This window comes from Dromiciops gliroides, chromosome 4 (assembly GCF_019393635.1).
Source record: "Dromiciops gliroides isolate mDroGli1 chromosome 4, mDroGli1.pri, whole genome shotgun sequence".
In the NCBI taxonomy this organism is placed as follows: domain Eukaryota; kingdom Metazoa; phylum Chordata; class Mammalia; order Microbiotheria; family Microbiotheriidae; genus Dromiciops; species Dromiciops gliroides.
The window spans coordinates 100,068,382-100,093,792 of NC_057864.1; the positions used below are offsets into that span (position 1 = coordinate 100,068,382).

Sequence of the window (25,411 nt, forward strand, 5' to 3'; positions counted from 1 at the left end):
GAATGGGTTAGACCAGAAGACATCTAAGATTCATTCCAGCTCTAAAATTATAGCATCTATGACCAGAGACTTTCCTCACCTTCTCTGCAGCTAGGGATAGAAGGAGCATTTGATCTCATTCTGTCCAAGTCCTTTTTCTTCTCTCTTCCCCATCTCTGGGCAACATAGTAATTCTCTTGCTCTGAAAGTTCTCTAGCAAAGAGATGTTACAGTTTCCCGGAGAAACGTACTTCCCTACCCACTCCATCCTCACATAGCACTTTGCATCTGCCATGTGTACTTAACAGAAATTATTTTGGAATGTAAGCTTCTTGAGGGCAGGAACTATTTTTGCTTTTTATTTGTAATCCCAGTATTTAGCACATTTCCTGGCAAATAGTAGGAGCATAATAAATGCATGATGATTATTGATTGCTTGTTTTGCATTATGATTCTTTGTGGGCAGCTAGGTGGTGCAGTGGATGGAGTGCCAAGCCTGGAGTCAGGAAGACTCATCTTTCTGAATTCAAATCTGGCCTCAGACACTGGCTGTGTGACCCTGGGCAAATCACTTAAACCTGTTTCCACATTTATAAAATGAACTGGAGAAGGAATTAGCAAACCACTCCTGTATTGTTGCTTAAAAACAAAAACAAAAACAAACCAAAATGGAGTCACAAAGAGTTGGAAATGACTGAAATGACTGAACAACACATGATTATTTATATTTGCATCATTATATATGCATCATTTCCTCTAGCAGATTATAAATTCTATGAGAGTAGGGGCTCTATGTTACTTATCTAAACCTTCCATTTTCTCTCTACCTCACCCCCAAGTGCCTAACACAATGCAGATCTGTTGTGTGAGGGCCTTCATTCCTATGCGTTTGCGTGGGACAATATGTTAGGAACACATGTTGGGGGAGGACCAGGGATGAAGAGAAGGCTGGCGACCTCTGAACAAGAACCTGGTTAGGTTGGCAATGGCTGAGAAGGGGAAATAGGGAAGCAGAGGAAAGGGATCTTGGTGAGGACCAAAGGCAAGTCTTTGGGTGCTCTGGGATGGGCCAGCCCCTGGCCTAGCGGCCTTTCCTCTCTTCCCCTCAAGGCTGTTTAAGCTGTTAGAACTAGTGGTGTCCAGCAGAGGGCCCGGCCCAGCCCATTGGCCTGGGAAGGAAAAGGGGGTGGTTGGTGGGGAGAGGTTTTCAATGCATTGAGAACTGGGAGCTGATGCCAGATGCTCGGCTGCAGCCAGCCCAGCCGGCCGGCTGCCTGTCCTCCTCTGGGGCACAGGACCTGGGGGGTCCCCTCTTCCCCTTGCCTGGGCCAGCTCTTCTCTGGGACCTCTCACCATGCTCTGGCTGTGGCTCCTGGTCTTCTTCCTGGCTGCTGTGTCCACTGCTGGGCTCCAGGGCATCCCAGGTGTTACCCTGCACTCTAGCAAGCCCCTTACCCCTGTAGAGGAAGAGCGGGCACGGACCAAGAGGGGAACGGAGGATGACGAATCCAAGGGGGTACAGCAGTACGTGCCTGAGCAGTGGGCTGAATATCCTCGGCCCATCCATCCTGCTGGTCTACAGCCCACCAACCCCCTGGCGCCTACGAGCCCCAACCCAGACCAGGAGGGGGTTCCCCAAGGAAGCGGACTGGAACCCTATGGCAACCTGACGGGCACCCCTGGCCGGAGGCTGCAGATTCAGAATCCCCTCTACCCGGTGACGGAGAGCTCATACAGCGCCTACGCTGTCATGTTCTTGGCACTGGTGGTATTTGCTGTGGGCATCGTTGGCAACCTGTCAGTCATGTGCATCGTGTGGCATAGCTACTACCTAAAGAGTGCCTGGAATTCCATCCTGGCAAGCCTGGCTCTCTGGGACTTCCTGGTCCTCTTCTTCTGCCTGCCTATTGTCATCTTCAATGAGATCACCAAGCAGAGGCTGCTGGGCGATGTCTCTTGCCGGGCTGTACCCTTCATGGAGGTGAGGTGCCTGCTGCCTGCCCTTGCTGTGGCCCCAGAGAAGCTGCTGCCCTGAGCAGAGCTGTCCTGGATAGGCCTGGGGTTGTGGGGGGAGGGGAGGAAGGGTGGCAATCCAATGGATGACTGGGGGAAGGAGAGGGAAGTGGACAGCCAGACTAGTAGAGGCCTGGGGCAGCATGGGAGGGTGGACAGAGCACCAGAGACCTGGGCTCAAAATGTTAGTTCTGACACATGCAAGCCATGTGTGGCCCTGGGCACTTTCCTCATCTTTAAAATGGAGATAACAAGACTTGTGCCATCTCTCTTACAATGTTGTTGGGAGGGAAGTGCTTTGCAAAGCTTAAAGTGCTAAATAAATGTGTTATTTTTGTGATGGGCCAGGAATATTCAAGTTCTCTTGTTCTCAGACAGAAATATATGAGTCCCATTTTCTGCTCATGGGTGCCCTTGGGAGATGCAATGGTGGTGGTGGCGATGGTGAAGCCAACCATTCATCTATCTTCCAATGGGAAGAGACGTTTGATAGGATCAGCATTAGAGTGGCTGAGGGTCGGGCCTCAGCTTTATCCCCTTTTCTGGTGCAGACTTCAATGGTCTCCTTCCCTTCTCGATTCCATAGGGTTGAACAGTATGGCAAATACCCAATTACCTCCTCTCTCCTTTTGTCATCCTAGATCATCAGCCTCCTCTGTCTCTTCCTCCTCTTTGTGCCCTCAGTGATTCCATCTTCTCTGCCTCTTCAGTGCCCTTCCTCCCTCCCTTTCTCCTTCCCTCCCTCCTTCCCTGTTTTCCAAACCAATTCCCTTTGGAGCCAACTTTGACGTAACACAAAGGAGAGCCCAATTCCAATCCAACAAGGGGAAAAATAAGGGAATAACCAATTATATAGTGCCTATTATGTGCCAGGCACTATACTAAGCACTTTTTACAAATATCATCTCATTTGATCCTCATAACAACCTTGCAAAGTAGGTGCCATTATCTTCATTTTTTACAGTTGAGGAAACTGAAGTAAACATAGGTTAAGTGACTTGCCTAATGTCACATGGTTAGTATCTGAGGCTGGATTTGAACTCAGGTCTTCCTGACTCTAGACCCAGGGCACTATCTACTGTGTCACCAGCAATATCTAAACAAGCATTTATTAATTTTTGCAGGGCACAGTGGGGAGGCATAGAAAAGAGGGAAAAATAAAACCCAGTTCCTGCCCTCTGAGAGCTTACATTCTGCTGGAATTCCCCACAGATCCCTGGGAGTCAGGAGACCTGGGATCTCATCCTTCGTAGACCTGGGTAGACACTTCGTTTCCCTGGGACTCAGTTTCCCCAGTTATAAAATGAATGTTCCTTTTTTTTTTTTTTGGGCAGGGCAATGGGGGTTAAGTGACTTGCCCAAGGTCACACAGCTAGTAAGTGTCAAGTGTCTGAGGCCGGATTTGAACTCAGGAACTCCTGAACCCAGGACCGGTGCTTTATCCACTGCGCCACCTAGCCGCCCCAATGAATGTTCCTTTTAACTCTAACATCCAATGATTTTAAATTATAACCTCCTTCTGGAAGATTTCAGATGCGGAAATGACTGAATCAAAACATCACATAAAGACCCCAGTAAACACTTGTGAGGCACGGTGAGGCCAAAGTCACTCTCCGATGTCGTTATTCTCTAGAAACCTGACATGTTCAAACAAGCTGACATCTACGCCAAGCAGTTCCTTTGAATTCCAGGCAGGTACTGAGGACCCAGGTCCTGTAGTGACTTTGGCTCTCCTACTGATGGTTTTCCTCCAGAGAGGTGATGCTGAATGCTGTGTGTGGGCCAGTGAATCTCAGGGGATAGAAAAATGAATCAGAAAACTCTGGCAGGTCTGTGTTTGGACAGAATCAAATCATGTTCGGGCCCACTAGACCACTGAATAGTGGGCCTGAAAGCCTTTGCCAGTCCTTCTTATTGTGACAGATCAGTGTCTGGGAGAATTAGAAGTCTGAAACACAAACCCAGAGGTAGGGTGATCCTTCTATTTTAGTGAAGTTACTCACTTGCTGGAAGCCTAATTTATTTTTAGGCTATGCCTAGGTTTGTCTGTTTGTTTTTCTCTATCCCCCTGCCCCCTTTCACTAAGTTAGAGCTCCTTTGATTGGCTGGCTGACAGGGAAACCCTAGGTCCTGGCTGGGTAAAGGGCAGTCCTGTGTAGAGAGAGGCTGGGGAATGGACAAAATGTTCTCTCTAGGCCTGTTTCATCTGTTCTCTTAGGATGTCACTTCCAAGACTGGAATAGGGATAGATGAGGAAGAGTAGATTGGGGTTAGATTGGGGTTAGCAGAAAGATGGAAAGGGGGGGGAAAGAAATTTAGAGAGGGAGGCAGGGAAAGAGAGAGAGAGAGAGAGAGAGAGAGAGAGAGAGAGAGAGAGAGAGAGAGAGAGAGAGAGAGAGAGAGAGAGAGAATGTGTTATTTCCTTGAACCCAGATGCCTGCCTGTGTCTTGTTAAGCTTATGCCCCAAACTGAGGCAGGGAGCAGAGGAGGGGGCTGGCCAGAGCTCACAAAGGATGCTCACTGACTGGGGGGGGGGGTCCATTGCCGGGGCTAATAAGCTGGTGATTGTGTTTCCCCTTCTAGAGGAACAAGGAATTTGGACTGGAGGGAGATCTGTACACAATCCCTGAGTGTGTCCGGACATTATTTGATAGCTCTGGACAGTTATTCTCCTTGCTCTGTGTCCCAATGGGCCTTTTCTCCCCCTGCTGCTTCTGGCCTCTTCCTCTTGGCACACAGGCCTGTTTTCCTGGGCACTCAATAGCACGATGGGGACAAGAAGCAGGCTTGGTTGGAGGGGAGGTCTGCTTCCCCTCAGGGCCGGATCCTGACATTTTCAGGGGTGTTGGGGTAAGGGGGGGTCTGTGTACAAGTGTTTGTCCATTCGCAGACCATGTTGTTCCCATTGGCAACCAGAGGCCTCAAGACAGATGGCTCTGTCCTCACAGCTGGGGCAAGGGGGCATGGCAGGGCATGATAGCACAATGACAAACACTTATTGAGTGCCTACTGTATGTAGAGAGCACTGTGTGGGCTCCTAGGAGAACTAGAAAATTTTAATAAGATACAGTACAGTCTTCATCCTGCCTGGCTCACAGAGCTAGGCCTGGGAGGAACATCTGGTCCAATGCCCTCATTTTGCAGGTGAGGAAACCGAGACCCACCAAGGTTAAGTGACCTGCTCAAGGTCATAGAACAGGTAAGTATCAGCGCTAGGATTGGAACCCAAGTCCTCTGACTTCAGAGACAGTGTCTTTTCCACTGTACCATGTACAGTCTATACAGAATTGTAGAATTTCTGAGTTGAAGAGTAGTTTATAGGTGTCTGTTTGATTACATCAGATTTCTTTGTAATAATGACATTATAGAGTGCCTTTGGCTAGGCCATGTCTCCTGGGGTTTTGTGCTGAGGTCACCGAGTGCCACCTGTGTACAAAAAATGCCCTCTACTATACCCCTGCCGAGCAGTCATCATTCAGCCTTGGCTTGAAACCCCCAGCAAAGGGGAACTCGCCACCTCTCAAGGCAGCCCCTTTGAGTAGCTGTCATCAATCCTCTGTTTGCCTCTTTGCTACATCCACCCATTTCTCCCAGTTGGGCCACAACGTCATAATAAATCTAGAATCATCATCGTTGATACAAAAAATATTATGTCTTGGGTGAGGGTAGAGGTCAATAGTGTCCTTGCTTGTAAAGGGGAGGGGAGAAGGAGGAAGGGAGTGTGAAGAGGCATACATTTCTGCTTGCATTTCTTGGTTCTTTATACCCTTTCCCCAGAGAAGGAGCCAAGAGTCTCCTCTCCTGGGCGCTGTTGCATCCATGTCTGGTTTTGGCCAAAACAGTGTCTCACTCCCTGCTCCACTGCTACCCCTGGTCCTGACTCTGTTCTTTCCCTGTATCTGTCTTTAGGTATCCTCCCTGGGAGTCACAACCTTCAGCCTCTGTGCCCTGGGCATCGACCGCTTCCATGCAGCTACCAGCCCCCTGCCCAAGGCCCGGCCCATCGAGCAGTGCCAGTCAATCGTGGCCAAACTGGCAGTCATCTGGGTGGGTTCCATGATATTAGCCGTGCCTGAGGTCCTGCTGTGGCAGCTGGCACAGGAGCCCTCGCTGACAACAGGCACCATGGTGGATTCGTGCATCATGAAGCCCTCTCCTGGCCTACCCGAGTCCCTCTACTCCCTCGTGATGACGTACCAGAACGCCCGGATGTGGTGGTATTTCGGCTGTTACTTCTGCCTGCCCATCCTCTTCACCATCACCTGCCAGCTGGTGACCAGGCGGATCCGGAGCACGCCAGGGAAGAAACCTGAGTGCCGGGCAGGCAAACACGGGCAGTGTGAGAAACAGCTGAATAGCACCGTCGTGGGCCTGACTGTGGTATACGGCCTGTGCACCCTACCAGAAAACGTCTGCAACATTGTGGTGGCTTATCTGTCCACGGAGCTGTCCCGGCAAACCCTGGATCTCCTCAGCCTCATCAACCAGTTCTCCATCTTCTTCAAAGGCTCAGTCACCCCTGTTCTCCTCCTGTGTCTCTGTAAGCCCTTGGGCCAGGCCTTCCTGGACTGCTGCTGCTGCTGCTGCGATGAGTGTGGGGCAGATGAGGCCACCTCTGCCGACGGCTCGGACAGCAAGCTCAAGACGGAGATGTCCTCCTCCATCTACTTCCACAAGCCCAGGGAGTCTCCCCCTCTCCTGGCACTGGGCACTCCCTGCTGAGTCCTGGCTGCAGTTGGGGGGCAGCGGGAGGTGGGACACTCCAGACCCGGGCTGCATTCAGCTTTTCTTCCCATCACACCACCTGAAGATGGACTTCATTCCATAGAGGCTTGGGGGCGTCCAAGACCCCTTCCCCAGCAATGGCCCTCCTGGCCAGTCCCCCCCACCCCCATACTGCCCCAGGGAGGAGGAGGAGGGCATTCAGCTTTGCATTTTGATTGGTGGGTAGACCTGCCCTGATTCCCTTAGCCCCACTCATAGCCTCCTAGCTTCAGCCAGCCGAAGCCCAAGCCCAAGCCCAAGCCCTGCCTGCTGGACCCATCCCGATTTTGCAAACCAGCCTTCCCCAGGCCTCCCTTCAGGATCCTTCTCTACCCCTTCTCTGCTTTTAGCCAGAACACATACATCCACATACCCTGTGTCCCCTACATGCAGAGAAAAAGGAGGATCCATTTGGGCCAGCCCAGCTTGGCAGCGGCCGGGTGATGCCAGCTCTTCTGAGCTGCGCCCTGCCTGGCCCGGGATTTCCAAGCTCTGGATGCCCTCCCCCCCATGACTCTTTCCCCTCTCTTCCCTTCTTGTCTCTTCTCTTCCTAGGGGGACCCTGGGCACAATCTGTTCCCAATCCCCCTGCCAAATTCAGACCTGTAGAAGAACCTACCTAAGAAAACAATAAATTAGCTAGAACTACCCCCTGCCCCGGCTGTCATTTCCATGTCACCATGCTCTGGCCACAGCCAGGCGTTCTTGCTCGACCTCCTTCACCCTGGGCTAGATGGGATCTGCTGTGTTCTGCTCAGGAACACCTCTGGTGCCTGTTTACCATTCTGAACTCCACTGACCTCAAGGTTGGTGTTGTTGCTTTCTTTTTGGGAAGAGACTAAGGTCCAGAGGCTGGCTCTCCCTCTCTTTCTCTGTCTCTGTCTGTTTGTCTGTCTCTATCTCTCTCTGTGTCTCTTTATCTGTCTCTGTTTCTCTGTCTCTTTATCTCTCTCTTTCTCTCACTGTCTCTTTATCTCTCTCTCTGCCTTTGTCTCTGTCTCTTTATCTCTGTCTCTTTCTGTCTCTTTCTCTGCCTCTTTTTTTTTTTTTTGGTGGGGCAATGGGGGTTAAGTGACTTGCCCAGGGTCACACAGCCAGTAAGTGTGAAATGTCTGAGGCCGGATTCGAACTCAGGTACTCCTGAATCCAGGGCTGGTGCTTTATCCTCTGCGCCACCTAGCTGCCCCCTTTCTCTGCCTCTTTGTCTGTCTCTGTCTCTCTCTTGGAGAGCAGAGATGCTAAGAGGCCCAAACCATCTCTTACCAAGCTCTTACAACCTCCTCCCTCTCCCCTCCCCCCCAGCCGGGTAAAGCAAATCCAGCTGTGTCTTTTGAAGCTCTGGCCCTTCCCACCCCGTGTCTCTATCTTGGCCCTTCTGGCTCCCCGAGCTACTTTTATTTGGTTTCTCAGAATGGGATGTTTGCCTACAGCGGGCTTAGCTGACTGCCCTTCCTTCCCCTACCTCACACCCAGGCCAGCTATTGCCTCTGATGGGGATGAGACCCCAGAAGAGCTAACTGCTGAAGCTAGTTAGGCCTGTGGTCTTGGTCTTACACCTCAACTGTCTATGCTAATCCCCTTTGCAGTAACTTTCTCAGAGTGGTACAGTGGAAGGAGAGCCCAGCTTATGGAGGTGGAGAACCTGTCACTTAGAACCTGTGTGACCTTGGGTGAATCACTTCGTTTTTGATCTGGGCTTCAGTGTCTCCATATGTAAAATGAGAGTGTTAGACTAGATGGCTCTTCAGATCCTTTCCAGGTCTGGGTCTGTGATGCAAGGGACCCTCTCCTCTTTTACCCTCTAATTTAGACTGTACACCAAATCTACCCTTGGCCTTTGGTTCATTTTTTTTTTTTTTAGTGAGGCAATTGGGGTTAAGTGACTTGCCCAGGGTCACATAGCTAGTAAGTGTTAAGTGTCTGAGGCCGGATTTGAACTCAGGTCCTCCTGAATCCAGGGCCGGTGCTCTATTCACTGCATCATCTAGCTGCCCCTGGTTCATTTTCCAGAAGACTGGGGCAGGGGAGGAATAAAGATGGTCACTCGAGGCCTACACTGACCAGCCTTTCTCAGAACTACCCCTGCTCCCCTTACCAATTGCCCAGTTCTCTGAGCCTTTTTTCTGAAGCTCACAGCCCATCCCTAGAGAGAAATCACACACAAAATGTTTTATGGCCTCCAATGGAGTTGGGAGGTCAGGATAGAAGGTCTCTAGTAAACCATGGCTCTCTAACCTCCCCTTCCCTGTCATATCCCATGCCTAGGCCTCCCACCCCCACTCCTCCTAGGAATCTTAGCCGCCTTGTTTTCTTTCCCTGGCAGCCACCCCCGGGACCGGGTGACGCCGCCAAGAGAGGGAGGCAGTTGCTAGGTGACAGCCCTGCCATGTGCCCGCCCTTTGTGCTGGGGAATGACACCCACCACTCTCTTGTAGACCTGTTGCCACGGTGACTGAAGCCCCCAGCTTTGTTTAGAGAAATTTAAGCTGGGATGAGGGGGTGGTAGCAGGAGGTGGTCAGGCTGGTGGGGAGGACTGGCCAGAGCAGAGATTCTTTCCTGAAGCTATGGGAGCTGTCTCCCTTCTCAGTGCCCCCGGAGGCTCCCCCCCATCCTTTCTCAGATCTCACCAGGGGACTGACCTCATCTGTAACAGGAACTGGCTTGGTTTGGGAAGCAGGGTGGGGGAAACTGACGAAATGAGGGGACGTAGAGCTCAGGGAAGAGAGCTGGGAATTGGGGAAGGCCAGGAAGGGCAGCGCCCTATTCTCTGCCCAGTTCAGAGCAGAAGGGGGTGAGAGGTGCTGCCTCCGCTGCCCCCAAGCTCTGCCTACGTGAGGAGCCTGCAGGATTAGCCAGCCAGGGGCTTGGGAAAAGAGCTGCTGTCCTTCTTGGCTCAGGCCAGCTGGGCAAACAATGTGTAGCTTGTTGCTTTGGGATCCGGTTTGCTTCGAGGTCCAGGGTTTGGTGGTGGTGGCGGGGAGAGGAGGAGGGGTAGGCCCCAGCAGTTGTAAGAGGTGGGGAGGGGGTGAGGGGGAGACACGAGGCGGGGACACTTGGGAACAGGCTTGGGAAGAACAGGGCTGGCAAGGTCCTGGCCTCCCAGCCTTTTATGTGCAGTGGGTTTGAGCGGCTGTGTCAGGCAGAGGGGGCAAAGCCCTGGGCTGGACTCAGCTCGCCCACCCCTCTCCTCGCTCTGAGGCCACTTTAGAGGCTTTGGCTCCACCAGGGTTTCCTCCATCCTGCCCAAGGGCTTGACATAATTCTGAAGGCCCACAGGCATATTTGCATGCTATTTGCATACACAGCTGTATACACTGCCGGTCTGTTTTCAGGCAGTTTTCTAGTTAACACTGAATTGGTTGGGGCTCCCTGTTCCTTATTTATTTTTCTCCATGTTCTTAGTTACCACTAGTTTGACTTTGGACAAGTCATTGGGACTTCCTGGGCCTCAGTTTTCTTGTCTGTAAAAGAAGGCTATTGTACTGGATGACCTCCGAGGTCTCTCATAGCTCTAAGTCTTGTGTTGGGTAGGGAGTGGAAACTGTAGTAGAGGGGTCCTAGGCATGGGTATGGATGGGTGCAGGGGAGAGGATAACCCAGCTGATACATTTAGATCAGATAGAAAATGTGTATTTATTTATTAACACCTCATATGTGCCAAGAACTGTGCTAAGGGATTTACATATACTGCATCTGATCCCCACAACTATGGGGGGGGTTGGAGGATATTATCTTCATTTTACTGTTGAGGAAACTGAGGCAGAGATAAAGTGACTGGCCCAGAGTCAAGCAGCCAGTGTGAGACTGAATTTTTTTTGGGGGGAGGGGGATGAGGCAATGAGGGTTAAGTGACTTGCCCAGGGCCAGCCAGCCAGTGTCACATGTCTGAGGTTGGATTTGAACTTGGGCCTCCTGAATCCAAGGCCAGTGCTTTATCTACTGCACCACCTAGCTGCCCTCTGAGGCCGAACTTAAACTCAAATAGGTTTAAAGTTTTTCTTGATTTAAGCCCAGCACTCTATCCACTGTGCCATTAGCTGTCTCCATCTTCCTTCCTTCTCAAGCAGGTGTGGGAGGTGGAGGGACTAAGTGTATTCCAACCATCTCCCAAAGAAAAGTTGGCTTTTGCAAACTCCTTCCCCCATCTATTTTTCAAGGTGCACAGGGAAAAGGAAGGTCATGGGGACTAACTAGGCAAAAATAGGTCAAGATGGCTCCATTCTTATAAATAACATCAGAAGGAAGGGTGAGCATGGAGCAGGTGTGGGAGTGGGCCTGGGGAAGAGCAAGAAAGGCAGGGGAGCTGTGGGAAGACCCCTAGGAAGACCTCCTGGGGTTGCCATTAGAGGGAGGCCAGCGGGTAATAATTGAGTCAGCTGTGTAAAGCAGCTGGAGGAGAGCCCAAGCCGGCCTCCTGTAGTCTCCTGGATGCGAGAGGAGGTGGGGTTTGGCTCAGGGCTGGAAGAGGGCAACCAGGTAAACATTGCTAGGAGCACAATGAGGATGGGCCATGAACTGCTCTCATAAAACATCTGTCTTCTAGGCAGCAGGGTCTGGGAGCACTAAGCCGGGGAACACCAATGGAGGGAGAATTGGAGGGGTCACTGTCACATCACCCAGTGGGGTCATCGATCGAGGGCTAGCAGGGCCCTTTGCCATCATCCAGTCCAATCTCTCCATCTCACAGATGGGAGACTGAGCCTCAGAGAGGGGTAGCAAATTGCCTGAGGTGACTCAGGTGTTAGGTGATGAGAGCTGGGATCTGAGCTGCGGTCCTTGGCTCAAAGACAGTGCTCTTTCCCCTAGACCTTGCCAGAAGAAGAATCCCGGGGCACACCAAGCACTGAAAGTTTTGTGGGGGGCCACGGTGCTTGGGTCTGGGTTTGTCTATGCAGTATCCCCATCCACCTGTAAGGCCCAGGGTCAGCCTCATTCCTACATCTCACTAGCAAAAAATAACTGGCAGCAAAACCCCCCCAACACAAAATCGTTAATTTATTTCTCGTTATTATTAGGAGCAAAAAAAAAAATTGTACAGTTACAAGAGTCATTTTCAACAGAAGGAATCCAATATGAGCCAGAAAGTGTTGTAAAAAAAGGGAAGATAGATGCCACTTTACAATTCATTAAATAAAAACAAAACAAACCCCGAAGAACGAAATCCCCCATGCTGAGCTCTCTCCTTGTGCAAGTCTGCAAATAAGAAACAGAAAGGGAGGCGGGCGAGAGCTGGGGAGGCCCTGGGTAGGAGTAGGGGTGGGAGGCAGGAGCGCAGGTCACGGGGGTGGGGGTGGGAGCCCGCTGGCCAAGCTGCCCCTTCTGGGGCTAAAGAGCCAGGGCCAGGCAGGAGAGGGGATGGGGGGAGGAGGCCTGGATGAGAATGCTGGCATCTTGCCCCCTATGCCGGATAGATCGTCTCTGGCACCCAGTCTGTGCCTGGCAGCCCCTCCATGCCCAGAGGGAAGGAGTTGGGGGTGGTGGGGGTCCCACAAGGTTGGGAGCAGAGGGGCGCAGGATGGCCACCAGTGCCAGGGCCAGGGTCCAGCCCCAGGACATCAGCCTCTTCCCTGCTCCCCCTCCCCTAGAGCTTTTCTTCCTCCCAAAAGACTTGTGCCCTGTCCCAAGCCCCTGCTGGCCCTGGCATCACCATGTGGTTGATTTTAGTCATTGCTTAAATTAAAAAATTAAAATATATATACATATATATACTGTACACACAGGACAGTAACTGAACAGTGTTGGGAAGGGCAGAGCAGGGATGGAGTGGAGGTGCAAAGTCAGGGAGATGGACGCAGGGAGCAGGGGAAAAGGGCACGTAGGGCAGAGGAGAGGGTGAGAAGTTAGCGGGTCCAGGCGGGACCAGTATTCTTTACAATAAAAACAGGAGTTCAGACCTCAGCAGAACAGGACTCTGGGTCCCCGGAGAGTCCCCCCAGCCGCACACACTGAGGAGGGGACAGGAGGAAGGGGGACAGTAGGGACCTGCAGGGAACGCGGCTTCGGGTTTGGATGATGGCGGTCCCTGGTCCAGGGGGGAGGTGTGGACCGCTGTCTCAGCTTCTCCGTGACTTTGAATGTTGGATAAGCCACTGTAGGGTGATGTCTGTGGGAGGAACAAGACTGATCAGGTTAGAGACGATGACTGGAGGGGACTAAGGGGGACAGGACCCAAACTCTAGGGAAGGACCAGGATAACTTGGAGGGACTCCTAGACCAGAGCTGCTAGGCGCTGAATGACTGGTGCTAAAGGTCAGATGCTTTAACCTTCTGACCTCCCAGTGACTAAAAGCAACTGGGATGCCAGGAAGGAGAATGAGATGGACTTTTAGAAGTGACAGGGGACATGAAAGTCTGGTGGAGCACAGAAAATTTGAGACCCACTATGTTGGGGATGAGGCTGGGCAGGTCTGCGGTACAGAGTCCCTAAAAAAGAGTTTCCTTTACTACTTGGCGTCCAGAATGTGTAACCCCAGAACCCTCCCTGATTCCCCCCTCCTGCACTCCCCTCAGCCCCAAATCTACACACCGATGTTTATCCTTTTCTTTGGCAGAGATAGAATAGCAGCAGATCTCTCGGTCCTGGATAGCAGGACAAATTCCTAGGGGTGGGAAATAAGAGGTTTTTCTCAGACTGGGGTGGGGGGGGCAAGGTTCACCCAGCACGGCCAGGAGATAGAAGGGAAGGGGCCAGGGAGCAGGGGCTGGGTCTTCTCCAGCAATGGGGGTGGGGGGGTGGGCGGTGGAGGGGAAGGGCAATGGTGAGGCCTTTAGAAAAGCAGCACTGGGTGCCACCCTGTGGCTGAGTCAGGGAATAGGTCTCTATTCCTCAGGGCACTGGAGCACAAAGTGATGCTTCTGGGCTGGTTGCCTGAGAAAACCAGGGGGGCGTTTTTGGGAAGGGATTCTAGGAGATGAGTGCTGGGAAAAGCATAGGCCTGGAGAGCAACAGGCTCAGGTTCTAGACCTCGCTCTGTCCCTAGCTGGCTGGGTGACCTCAGGCCATTCACTTGTCACTCCTGGGCCTCATTTGTAAACTGGTAAGCAATGTCCAAAGGCTCTTCCAATGTGCCACTTAAATGAATTTCAGAAATTAAGTGTGGGGTTTTTCTGAAGAAATATTTGTGGATTTTAAGGGGGAAACTTTTTACATCTGAAGTAACAGGGAAGTCCCAAAATATTGTGGCTTTTAATGTAGAAATCCTCTTCCATCAATATGAAGCTAGCCAGCGCTTAAGAATATTTGAGGGAGGGCAGCTAGGTGGCGCAGTGGATAAAGCACCCACCCTGGATTCAGGGAGACCTGAGTTCAAATCTAGCCTCAGATACTTGACACTTACTATCTGCGTGACCTTGCGCAAGTCACTTAACCCTCATTGCCCTGCAAAAAACAAAAACAAAAACAAAGAATATTTGAGGAAAGAAAACAAAAAATCCGGGGTTGGGAGAGGGCCAACATCTTCCAGCTGACCACCAGGATCAGTTTCAAACTTCCTGGCTTCTCTCAGCTGGATTCCTCATCTGTAAAATGGGTGGGATTGAACTGGCTGGCCTCTCTGGTCCCTTCCTGCTCGAACAAGAGACCTTACACTATCAATCCACACTCACATTTTTTCAATCAGCTCCTTCTCATCCAGAGCACCAGGGAGGTCTCGCTTGTTTCCCAGAACTAGGACCTATTGGGCAGAGAAGGTAGGGAAGGGGATTGAGGGTTCTAGGTTACTATTTACCAAGGTGAAGGGACCTAGAAGACCCCATATTGAGAAGGCTTCTGAGATAGAGCCTTTGCCCTGCCCTTCCCACTCATAATATACAGTCTCAAGCCTCTCCCCCTAACCCCACCTCAGCCTTTCTGGCCCAGCCTCCCATCCCCATCACTTATCCTGGTGTCTCCCAAATTCTTCATCCTCAGGGCCATCCCCTCTCTCCCCCTTCTCCCTGTTCCTGCCTCCCCATCTTCCTACACCAGCCTTGGCTCACTGACCGGGATTCCCTGAAGCTGGGGCTTGTCCAGTAGATTGTGTAGTTCATTTTTGGAGGCCTCAATCTTCTCCTGGTCAGCAGCGTCCACCATATACCTGTGAATATTGGAGGGGGGGGGGGCAATGGTGGTTTAATACCAAGTCTCAGCTGAAACATGGAGAGGCTCAAAATGAAAAAAGGCAAGACCCCTAAATCAAGGGAATCCAAAACCTGAGGACCCTTAGAGTCCAGCAACCTCCTTCCCCCACCAACTCCTATGATGAGGAAGAACTCAGGTCGGGGCCCTGCGCCCTCAGGCCAATATGGGGCAGTACTGGGGAGGGCAAGGCAGAGGAGAGGGTGGGTCCCTGCAGCTCAGCCGCACCCCACCCACAGCCTAGACACTCCGCATTTGTCTAGGTCCCACCTAAAGGCCAAGACATCGGCCCTAGTCTCATCCTTGTCTGGTGGACACCACGAGGCCCTGGTGAGGGAACAGCCCAGAGAACCTGGCAGAGGACAGGGTGCAGTGGGGAGCCAGGGAGGACCTTGGGCCCTGACACTTACACGATGGCGCTCACTCCACGACAGTATCGCTCCCACATGCTCCGGAAACGGGGCTGGCCTCCGATGTCCCAGAGCTAGGGGTCAGAGAACAGGGGCTCAGGGCCGGAAGGGCTCTAGCCATGCTGGATCTGCTCCTCTCCCTATGCCACCCACTACTCGCACCTACAAGGTCTCCCTTGTGCTCCTTCCCACAGGGCCTCCACGCCTCTCTATATATTTTTAGTGCCATAAATGACCGGAAAGCATTTTAACTTAGGGTATGCAAAGAACTGGGACACAAACACAAAAGTGGATGTTCCCTGTTTCCAAGGAACTCTCAATTTTTTGTTTGTTTGGGTTTTTTTGAGCTCAAATTTTAATGGAAGAGACCACACAACACTGGAAGTGTATCTAAGCAGGTGTATAGCCTAATGTCTTTTTTTTTTGGTGGCGATGCAATGGGGGTTAATTGGGGGTCCACACTGCTAGTAAGTTGGCAAGTGTCTGAGGCTGGATTTTGAACTCAGGTCTCCTGACTCCAGGGCGCCACCTAGCTGACCCTCCTGATGTCTTCTTACTGGCCGTGTGTTCCATTGGGTCAGTGCCTGGACAAGATGGGCACTCTTTCTCCCACTTCCTCCTCTGCCCTCTGCCTGCAAGCTCCAGGACTTCTCACTGGAGAACATTTCTCCTCCCACTGGCCCCCAGCTCCTCTCATCTCCTCATGGCCTCTGTCCTTGAGTTCAGGCTCTGGCTTGCCCCCTCTCACCTTGATGGTCACGTTCCCTTTGGTGATTTTGCGCATGTTGAAGCCTACGGTGGGGATCATGTCTTCATTGAACTGTCCTGACTGGAAGAAGAGTTGGAATTAAAGGGACCCCCCACTGACAAAGTGCAAAGAAATCAGGGCCCCTGCAGGCCCCACAAAATCCGGATGGATTCTAGACTTCTCAAGCTTGAAGGCAGGTCCAGAGACTATCTGGCTTGTTCTCAGTCATTGGAACTTGGCTGTGCCTAGACCAACCCAGGCGCTTGGCCCTATTTACATCTCCCCAAGGAAAGAGAGAATACAATCCTCAGCAAGCAGCAACCTCCATGTTTCTCACCTTGGACAGTCAGGAAGGTCTTCCCACATTCCAATAATTCCCATTTGTGGACTGCTTTAAGGTTTATGTCTGTGGTTAATTACGCCAATTGCTTTTCTAATGTTTTTTGTTTGTTTTTTCCTTAACGGATTTTCCCTCCTTGGTCACAGTAAATACTTTTTTTTGGTATTTCTACAGTTTCTTTTCTAAGATCTTATTTTCAAAATATCCATATCCATGAGTAGAATCTGTCTCCCATTCTTTTTCTGTTTTATCTGTCCTTAGTTGCACTTTTTTGCAAAGCACTTTCCTCACAACTACCCAGTTGTACAAGAGTTATCATTCCCGCTCTACAAATAAGGAAATAGACTCAGAGTTAGGGACTTGCCTTAGGTCCATACGGCTAAGTGAGTGTCTGAACTCACACTTTAACTTCCTGAGGCTCCAGACTCAGGCCCATCCTTATCCTATGGTCTACTGTCTTTGAGTGTAATTCATAAAATGAAATAGAAACCCTTCTCTCCCTTTGGCCCTCTGTGGGGCTGGAGACAGTCTAGGCATTAAACAAATGGAGGACTTAGGCAAACCTCTCTGGTTCTATTTCCAGAGAAAGTCCAGCTGGCTCTGGATTGCCCACATGAGTATAGAATGTCTGTCCAAGGTGAATGCTGAGTTCCAGGGCAGCTTCTCCCTGTTCTCCTAGAAGAGATCTGGATTGCATTGCTTCACCATCATGGAATATGGACCACTTTCCACACTAGCCTGAGCCAAAGGAACTCTGGGAAAGTAATTGTGCCACCCTCAGATCTTAGTATGTTCCAAAAGCAAGCCAAATTCCCCCCTTTATTTTATGGATGGATCTTGTTTTTATATCACCTTCATTTCCAAATCTCTCTCTGACCTTTGCCACATCTAACATTCCCTAATTTAGATAAATGGGAGCTGTCACCTATTTGTAAACTGCTTCCTCATTTCTATTTCTTTCCTCTGGATAGCTCCAAAATCTCCACACTGCTTTTGTTGTTTAGTCATTTTCAGTTGTGTCTGACTCTGTGATTCCATTTGGGATTTTGTTGGCAGAGATACTGGAGTGTTTTGCTATTTCCTTCTCCAGCTCATTTTACAGATGAGGCAAACAGGGTGAAATGACTTGCCCAGGGTCACCCAGTGTTTGAGGCTGCATTTGAACTCAGGTCTTCCTGACTCCAGATCTAGTGCTCTATCCACTGCACCACCTAACCGCCCTGGGTTTGGAGACAGTAGCTAGACTCAAATCTCAATCCTACTTATTACTTCTATGACCTGGTCATTGCCCTGCTCTGGGTCTGCTTCATCCATAAAGTGAGGGCATTGGATTAGAAACCCTCTGAAGTCCCTTCTACCTCCCAACGTGATTCTCTGGTCCTTTAGGTTCAATAGCCTTGGACAAATGAGCCTCAGTTTCCTCTTCTGCTAAATGAAGGGCTTGGTCTAGCTGGTCTCTACTGGTCCTTACACCTCTAGATCTGTGCTCCTCTGATTTCGAGATGACCACAAGTCTCCGAACAGGCAGGACTAAGTGAAGTGGGAAAGACTTCCCACTTCACACATGGGACAGAACTACTTATCCTGCCACAGCAGTAGCATCCTCAGGAGGTTGGGCTCACCAGAGCTGGAAAGGCAGCGATGCCGCCATCACCCAGTTAATGCTGAGGCCTTTAATGCAGAGCTGGATGGCCACTTGTTGGGTGTCATGGTGTAAATTTCTTCTTAGCGTGGGTTGGACCAGACGGCCATGGAGGCCCAAGGGGTTCAGGTTCCCTCATTGTAACATCCCCTCCTAGATTCTTTTTCCGGTCTCAGGGTACGGGACACGGTTGCACCTCACTCCAAGCAAGGAAGTCAAGAACTGGGATAAGCCATCAGCACAGAACCCTCCCTATCACCAGGTATCCATTCACTTTCAAAGAATCATAGATATGAGCTGGAAAGGACCTGAGAAATTATCCAGTCCAGATTCAGAGAGGTGTCCACTTGTCTAATACCACACAGAAGAAGCAACTGACAGAGCAGGACTTGAACCCAGGTCTCTGACTTGAGGCTCAGGGCCCTTTCCACTATGCCACACAGTCTTTCAAGTGATCTGTCCTCTTCTATCCCCCCCTTTCCACCTGTATGTGGCACCTACAACACTCGCTTAAGTGTGAAGAAATGCTTCTTCTCTGACTCTTGTGGGGAGCATGCAGGGTGCTGCAGCCCCTCTTGGGGCTAGAATGGTTGGCCCAATACAACATGGTGGTGGCAGAGACCAAAACAGTGGGGGTCTGCTTCAGAGGCAAGATGGTGGCAGGGGCTCTCCTGTGGGTGCAGGCCAAGATAGGAGCTAGACTCACCAAGGCATGACACATCTCTCTTCCTCTTTCCTACCAAGTAAGTCTGTTAGGGTACATCACCACACTGCTGTGATGGTCCCAAATTTAGAGCTGGAAGGCACCTCTAAGATTTGGTCCAATGCCTCCATGAAGAAATCATCTAAACTGCTAAGATCTGAAGTGCTTAAGTAACAACAACCCTGGGAGGCAGGTACCATTACATTTCCTATTTTACAAGGGAAGAAACTGAGGCAGAAAGCAACTGCCCCAGAGTCTCACCCAGCTAGGAAGTTCTAAGGCTCCATTTGAACTCAAAATGTCCTAACTCCAGGCTCATGCTCTATTTGCTGCCCAAATAAGACCCGGATATGTTAAGTGATTTCCCAAGGTCACATGTAATATGGTGCATCAGGGATTCAAACCTAGACCACAGTTAGGGACTTCAAATGTAGGATTTTTTTCCATCTCCACCAGATTTCACTCCCCGACTAGCAGTAGCCTCTAATCCTCAGCTGGAGTACTGTAGGATCATGACAAATTGCTTTCAGAGTACGAGGCACTTTATTCACAACTCTGTGAGATATTTGACTACAGTTATCTGTTGTTGAGTCATTTCAGTCCTGTCTGACTCTTTGTGACCCCATTTGGGGTTTTCTTGGCAGAGATGCTGGAGTGGTTTGCCATTTCCTTCTGTGGCCCATTTTACAGATGAGGAAATGGAGGCCAGCAGGGTGATGTGACTTGCCCAGGGTCACCCAGCTAGGAAGTGTCTGAGGCTGAATTTGGATTCAGTAAGAGGAGTCCACTGTGCCACCCGGCTGCCCCCACTACAATGATCCATTTTACAGAGGAAGAACCTGAGGCTGAGCAATGACTTAGCTAAAGTTACAAAGTATCAGGCCTGGAGTTGAGCTCTAGATTACACCGCCTTTCAAGACAGGAGGTCTGTGGGTTCTAAACAGTCTGTTTATTTGACTTCCTTTCTCCCAAACCCAAATAGAGTGTTTTTTATTTTATTTTTTTTTAATAAAACCCAGCTTGCTCCCTTGGTAAGCCAAAGGATAGGGTGTCCAAACTGGACAACAAGACTAAGCAAATAAAAAGGCGGATCCCTCAATGGCTGGGGGGCAGGTGTGAGATAGAGGCACTTCAAAGGAAAGGCTGAGTGCTAAAGCTGAGAAGGAAGGAAAACTCCCAGAGGGTTTGACTATTGCTATTTTCCTTTCCTGACAGGGGTCTGGCTCTGCCCCCCTAACCCTTCCCAAGTCCCTTGGGTCTCCTAAAAGCTAAACCAGGGGCTTCTGCTTCCTTATAAAAGCTAGGATTGATGACCAAGGTAGCTGGGGAGCACAATGATAAAGACAGAACCCTCAGAGGTCATCAAGGCAGGCCAGTTCTTTGCCCAAGGTCACTAAGAACCAGGATGCAAACTCAGATCCTGAGGTCAAGTTTGGCCCTGGTGGCCTCCTCTAACCCAGAAGGTCCAGCCTTGGTACCATCCTCCAGGGCAGAAAACTTCCCAGATGGGGGCTGAGAAAAAAGGGTGATCCTCAGCCCATCAACTTGGAGCTGGACCATCAGAAGTCCCCTAGTGTGACTCCCTTGTTTTACAGATAAGAAAACTGATGACCAGAAAAGATGTAGTGACTTGCCTGAGGTCACACAGTGAGTAAAAAGAGCCTTTGCATCAAAGTCCAATCTAGGGGCAGCTAGGTCTGGTCACAAGTCAAGAAGACCAGAGTTCAAATCCTGTCTCGATGTGTGACCCTAGGTAAGTCATTTAACCTTTCCTGGCCTCAGTTTCCTCATTCTGTAAAGCGGGAATAATAACCCCTTCCTCCTAGGGTGGTTAAGAAAGAATATGCAAAGGCTTGGCAAACCTTCAAGTGCTATGTCAATATGGCCAAATCAGTTAGGTACTGGCTAAAGGAAAGAAAGTCACTGCAGCTGACCTTTAGGAGGTTTTTACAAAGAGCTTGCCTACACACTAGGAGAAAGCCCCGACTGTGATGCTGTGACGCTGGTCCATCGCTGGTGGGATGGCTCTGGCCAAAGTGCTTCCCTCTCTGGGTTTCAATTTCTCATACCAAACATGTAGGGGCTGGGCTACTTGATCGATATGGTACCTCCTACTTGTAATGTTTTGGGGAGCCTCAGTTTCAGTTCCTCCTCTGTGAAAGAAGAAGAGTTCCTGTCTCCTACGAATTGAGGAGATAGACCCTGAAAGGAAAAGCTCGTCCCCAGCTTCCAGATAAAGTGAACAAGAATTGAGAATAGGGAAGTTGGGGAAAGTGAGAATTCTGGGGAAACCTGCAGGAAACAAGCACCCCTAATTTCACCCCTTCCTGTTCAGTTAATAGAGATGGGAGCTAAGTCCTAAGGCAGCTAGGTGTTACAGTAGATAAAGCTCTTAGTTTGAAGTCGGGAAGACCTGAGTTCAAATCTAGCCTCAGATATTTCCAAAGCTATGTTACCCCTGGCCAGTCACTTAAAAAAACTAACCCTCTGCTTGCCTCAGCTTTCCTGACTGTAAAAGGGGATCACTTGACCTGCCTCACAGGATTGTTGTGAGGATCTGAAATATTTGTAAAAGCACTTAGCACAGTGCCTAGCACATAGTAGGTATTTAATAAATGCTTACTGCCATCCCCATAGTCCCTGACTCAGTTTCTTGCTTGTCTCATCGATTCCTCATTTTGCTGCCATGACGGGGGTGAGGGCTTACTTTGAACATCACCCACTATCTGGTAAATCCTCATCTCATTCCCAATTCAAGTCCTCCAAGTCCTTGAGGGCTCACACAGTAGGCAAAAATGACTTGGAGAGAGAGAAAGCCATGAGGTCACAAAGCACGGGAAGAGTCAGGGTGGCCTGGGTTACAAGGTTGGTGGTGCTTTTTTAGGGCTTCTCTTCCAAGATGGTCACATTAATCTGCCATTTCCTCCTGGGGTCTGTACTGTTTGAACTGAATCAAAGTGAGCAGAGCAGAGCAGCCCAGCAGAGAAGCACTTCACTGGCCTCCCAGAAGCCTCTTTGTTAGGGGTACCAGGCTGTGATTCAGGATTCTTGAGTTCTCCCATCAGTGGGGATGGTGTCAGCCTAGGACAGAGGAACACCTTCTAACAGATACTTTTCCAGGGTCACAGGGACAGCATAACAGTAGATAAGTTTGTCGGCAGCTCTTCTGCTTATTGTTACAGGGATTGTGGCTCAGAGGGGGGTGGGCATGGTAATGCCCACTAGGGCACAGCTGGGCAGTAGATAGATTTCCACATCTACTGATTCCTTTCCAGGAACATGGCCTCATTAATATTCCATCAGGAGCCCTACACAAGGGATTGTAGGCAACGCCAAGGCAGATTGTCCCCCCTGTCCCATGCTGTTCCCTAGGCTAGGAGCAGAACAGCATCAGCTTCTCTCAGGCTCATACTTGAGGGATTTCTCTCTGGTCCTGGGGCAAAAAAGCAAACAGTCACAGCATTCTACCATCATACCTACCCAGCCCAAACTACAGAATTCAGATGATAGACAATGAGAAATGGAAAAGACCTTGAAATCATTTTGTCCAAGTTCCTAATTTTTTCTCTCAAGTCCTTCATTTCAAAGATAAGGAACAGGGGCCCAGATACTTGCCCAAGGTCATTTGGCTAACTAGCACAATAGAAACCAGGATCTATTTCTCTGGCTTCTAATGCAATTCTCTTTCCACTACACAATGTTATCATATAGCTTTCATTTTGTGGTATTTGTGAACACTTTATTATTGCTAACAAAAAAAAATCTTATGCACACTTAAGATTTGTCCCTCACTGCTGACAAGCAAAAACAAAAACTAGGCCATATTCACCAGCAATCTCAAACCATTTGGTCCATTCACAGTAGGAACTGGCCTCTCTGATTCCCACCCCTAAAACCAGTTATTAACTCCTCTGTATATCTGACTCCCCCCAAATCACGGGGGGAGAGAGAGAAGACTTCTTGGGGGAACTTAGGGCTCCTGTCCCCCAGCCTAAGATAGCCAAAGGTCCCTGAATGACCTCGGGCTCTAACCTTGAGGTCCCTGATTATAGATCTAGGGAGGGGAATGTGAGCCCAGGGTGCCTGAAGGCAAAGACCTGGGTAGTTTGGGTGCCAAAGGGAATAATCCTGACCTGCAAGACAAGGAAAGCTGCGGCCAGTCCAAGCGTCCGCAGAACTGGGTGGGGAAGGGGCAGAGGTTATTTCTAGAGCATCTGGGAACAGAAGGGTAAACTCATGTGACTCTCTGGAGGCCAGCCTGCTCTTCTTCCCAATCCCCGCCCACCCCAGGCCTGATGTGATGACATCTGTCTCAGAGGATCCAGGATAACAGAGCCTGAAGTGCTGACACTTCTTCTAAGCCCTGACATTGACTAGATAGGGAAGCTTGACTGGCCGGTCAGGGGGAAGTCCCCTGGCGCCCACGGGACCACCCATGGGATAAGTATCCCCATCCAGGCCCTGGTCAGCCCCGAATCCTGGGGAGCCTCGGCCTCGGGGATGGGGCCAAGTGTGGGGAGGGGTGTCAGTGGGGCCCCCATGAGCTGGGCTCCCTGCCGGGCCCGGCCTTCCCCCTTGGCTTCACTTCCCGCCCTCCCCCCCTCCCCCCCAGCTCGGCTCGGCTCGGCTCGGGGCGCAGCTTCTGCTGAGGGATGCAGGCCGTGCAGGCCGCAGCCATTACTGCAGCCTCAGCTCACACACCCAGCGAGCTCATCTTCCCCTTTGGGGACAAGGATTAACCCTTTCCACGCCCCTCTCCCGGCCTTGGCCCGAGCCCAGGTCTAGGATGCTGCAGCTGCCGCCGGCGGCGGCAGGACCCTCTCTGAGAATGCATCTCGTCCTGGGACCCTTGTTGTCCCGTCCCCCCCACCCCCAGCGCTCCTCCCGGGGACCCCTCCCCCAACTAGTCACGCGGGGTCGGAGGCTGGAGCCCCACGAGGATAACATCTCCCCTTCCCCCACTCAGGGCCGTTCTTCCTCTTCCGGCTGGGAGGGGTCGCCTTCCCCCCCCACCGTGGGGCTCCCTAAGAGTCTCGATTCCCCCTCCCCACGCCCTCCCGGGGAGAGGACCCGGCGGCTTTCGCCGAGTCATGCCCCCCGCCCCTGACAGCGCCCCCCGAGCCGGGAGGGCCCCCCGCCGCGTACCGCGATCACATTGACGAAGGTGGTCTTGCCCGAGTACTGCAGCCCCACGAGCGTGAGCTCCATCTCCTCCTTCCAGAACAGGGCCTTGAACCAGTCCAGCAGCTTGTTGAACAAAGCGATCATGGTGGCGGCTCCGGCCGCGGGCCCCGCCCGCCCCTGCGCCGCGCTCCGCTCGGGGCCCGAGCCGGGCCGCCCGCCCGCCGCCTGGCCGGCCCGCCCGCCGCGGGGGACGAGGCGGCTCGGTGCGGGTGCAGCCGCTCTGGCCCGCCTGGCCGGCAGTCCGCGGAGGCCGCCCGGCCGCTCACTTCGTCCGCCCGCCTGTGTCCGTGCAGCGGGCACCGCCGAGCAGCCCCGCCCTCCCGCCGCTCCGGCCGTCTGTCTGTCCGCCCGCCCGCGCGGCCCGGAGCTGCCTGCGCCCGCACCTCGCTTGTCCGCCCGCCCGCCCGGCCCTCCGAGCAGCCGCGGCAGCAGCAGCCCCAGCAGCTCCCTCCCCTCTCCCCGCTCCCCGCTCCCCACTCCCCGCCCGCCGATGGGTGTGGCTTCAGAGCCCGCCCCCTCCGCGGGCAGCGCCGCGCGGCTCTTCTCTCCGCTGCTCCTCCCCTCCCCGCTGCTCCTCCCCTCCCCAGTCCTCCTCCTGCTGCTGCTCTCCTCCCCCCCCCACTCCTCTGCTCTTCCCCTCCCTCCTCCTCCTGCTGCTCTCTTTCCATCCCATCCCTCCTCCCATCCCTCCTCTTCCTTTCCTGTCCTCCCTGCTGCTCTCCTTTCTTCCCATCTCTCCTTCCCTTCCTCTCTTCCTCCTACTGATGCTCTCCTTTCCTCCTATTTGTCCTCCTCTTCCCCACTGCTGCTCATTTCTTTCCTCTGCTCCTCCTCCCCTTTCCACTCCTCCCATCCTTCCTCCCCCTCTCCTCCAGTTGCTGCTGCTCTCCTTTCCGCCCATCGCTCCACTTCTTCCTCTTTCTCTTGCTCTCCTTTTTCCTCCCCTCCTCACACAGACTCTACCCTACTCCACCCCCAGCCTTGTCTGAGCCCTGGATAAAGGAGGAGGGGGAAAGAGGATGGGAAAAGGGAAAAAAACAGAATACCTAAACTGGAGGTGAGGGTGGGCAGCTAGGGGGAATGGATCTTGGGGGAAGCATTTTAGGGAAATGGGCCTAACTAGCTGTGTCTTCTTCCCATCATTGTCAGCACCATCTTTACCTGCTATCTATTTCTATCATCCTAGTTTTCAGTCCCTGGAAATAAACATTGCTGACATTTTGTACCACTTTTTTTTTTTTAATTGGCACACAGTAGGCACCTTGAAGGCTCATTGTGAGACATTTTGTCTCAACACATGGTAGGTGCCTTAAAGGCTCCTGAGACATTTGGCTCACATTGTATTGGCACATAGTAGGAACTTTAATAAAGGCTTGTTGTTTTGACTAATAGATAGCACTTTAAATTTTGTAAGGCCAAAGGGGATTAATAATAGCACCTCCCTCCCAGGGTTGTTGTGAGGATAAAATGAGATTAATTCATAAATCTCTTTGCAAACCTTAAAGCACTA

At 51.5% G+C, this 25,411-nt stretch overlaps 2 protein-coding genes across 2 annotated transcripts; one reads left to right on the forward strand and one right to left on the reverse strand.

Annotated features, from left to right (window-relative positions):
* The first annotated feature begins 1,189 nt into the window (after positions 1-1,189).
* GPR37L1 (G protein-coupled receptor 37 like 1) lies at positions 1,190-7,406 on the forward strand. The gene is made up of 2 exons (XM_043963917.1): positions 1,190-1,960; positions 5,903-7,406. Exons 1-2 carry the CDS (start codon positions 1,334-1,336, stop codon positions 6,713-6,715), a joined length of 1,440 nt encoding a protein of 479 aa, XP_043819852.1. The 5' UTR covers positions 1,190-1,333; the 3' UTR covers positions 6,716-7,406.
* Positions 7,407-11,735: 4,329 nt separating this feature from the next.
* ARL8A (ADP ribosylation factor like GTPase 8A) lies at positions 11,736-24,310 on the reverse strand. Its single transcript, XM_044002804.1, is given in 8 exon segments — positions 11,736-12,866; positions 13,291-13,346; positions 13,348-13,357; positions 14,364-14,431; positions 14,740-14,833; positions 15,285-15,358; positions 16,033-16,113; positions 23,863-24,310. Coding segments are annotated over 8 exon segments (561 nt in total). The 5' UTR covers positions 23,986-24,310; the 3' UTR covers positions 11,736-12,811.
* Positions 24,311-25,411: the final 1,101 nt, after the last annotated feature.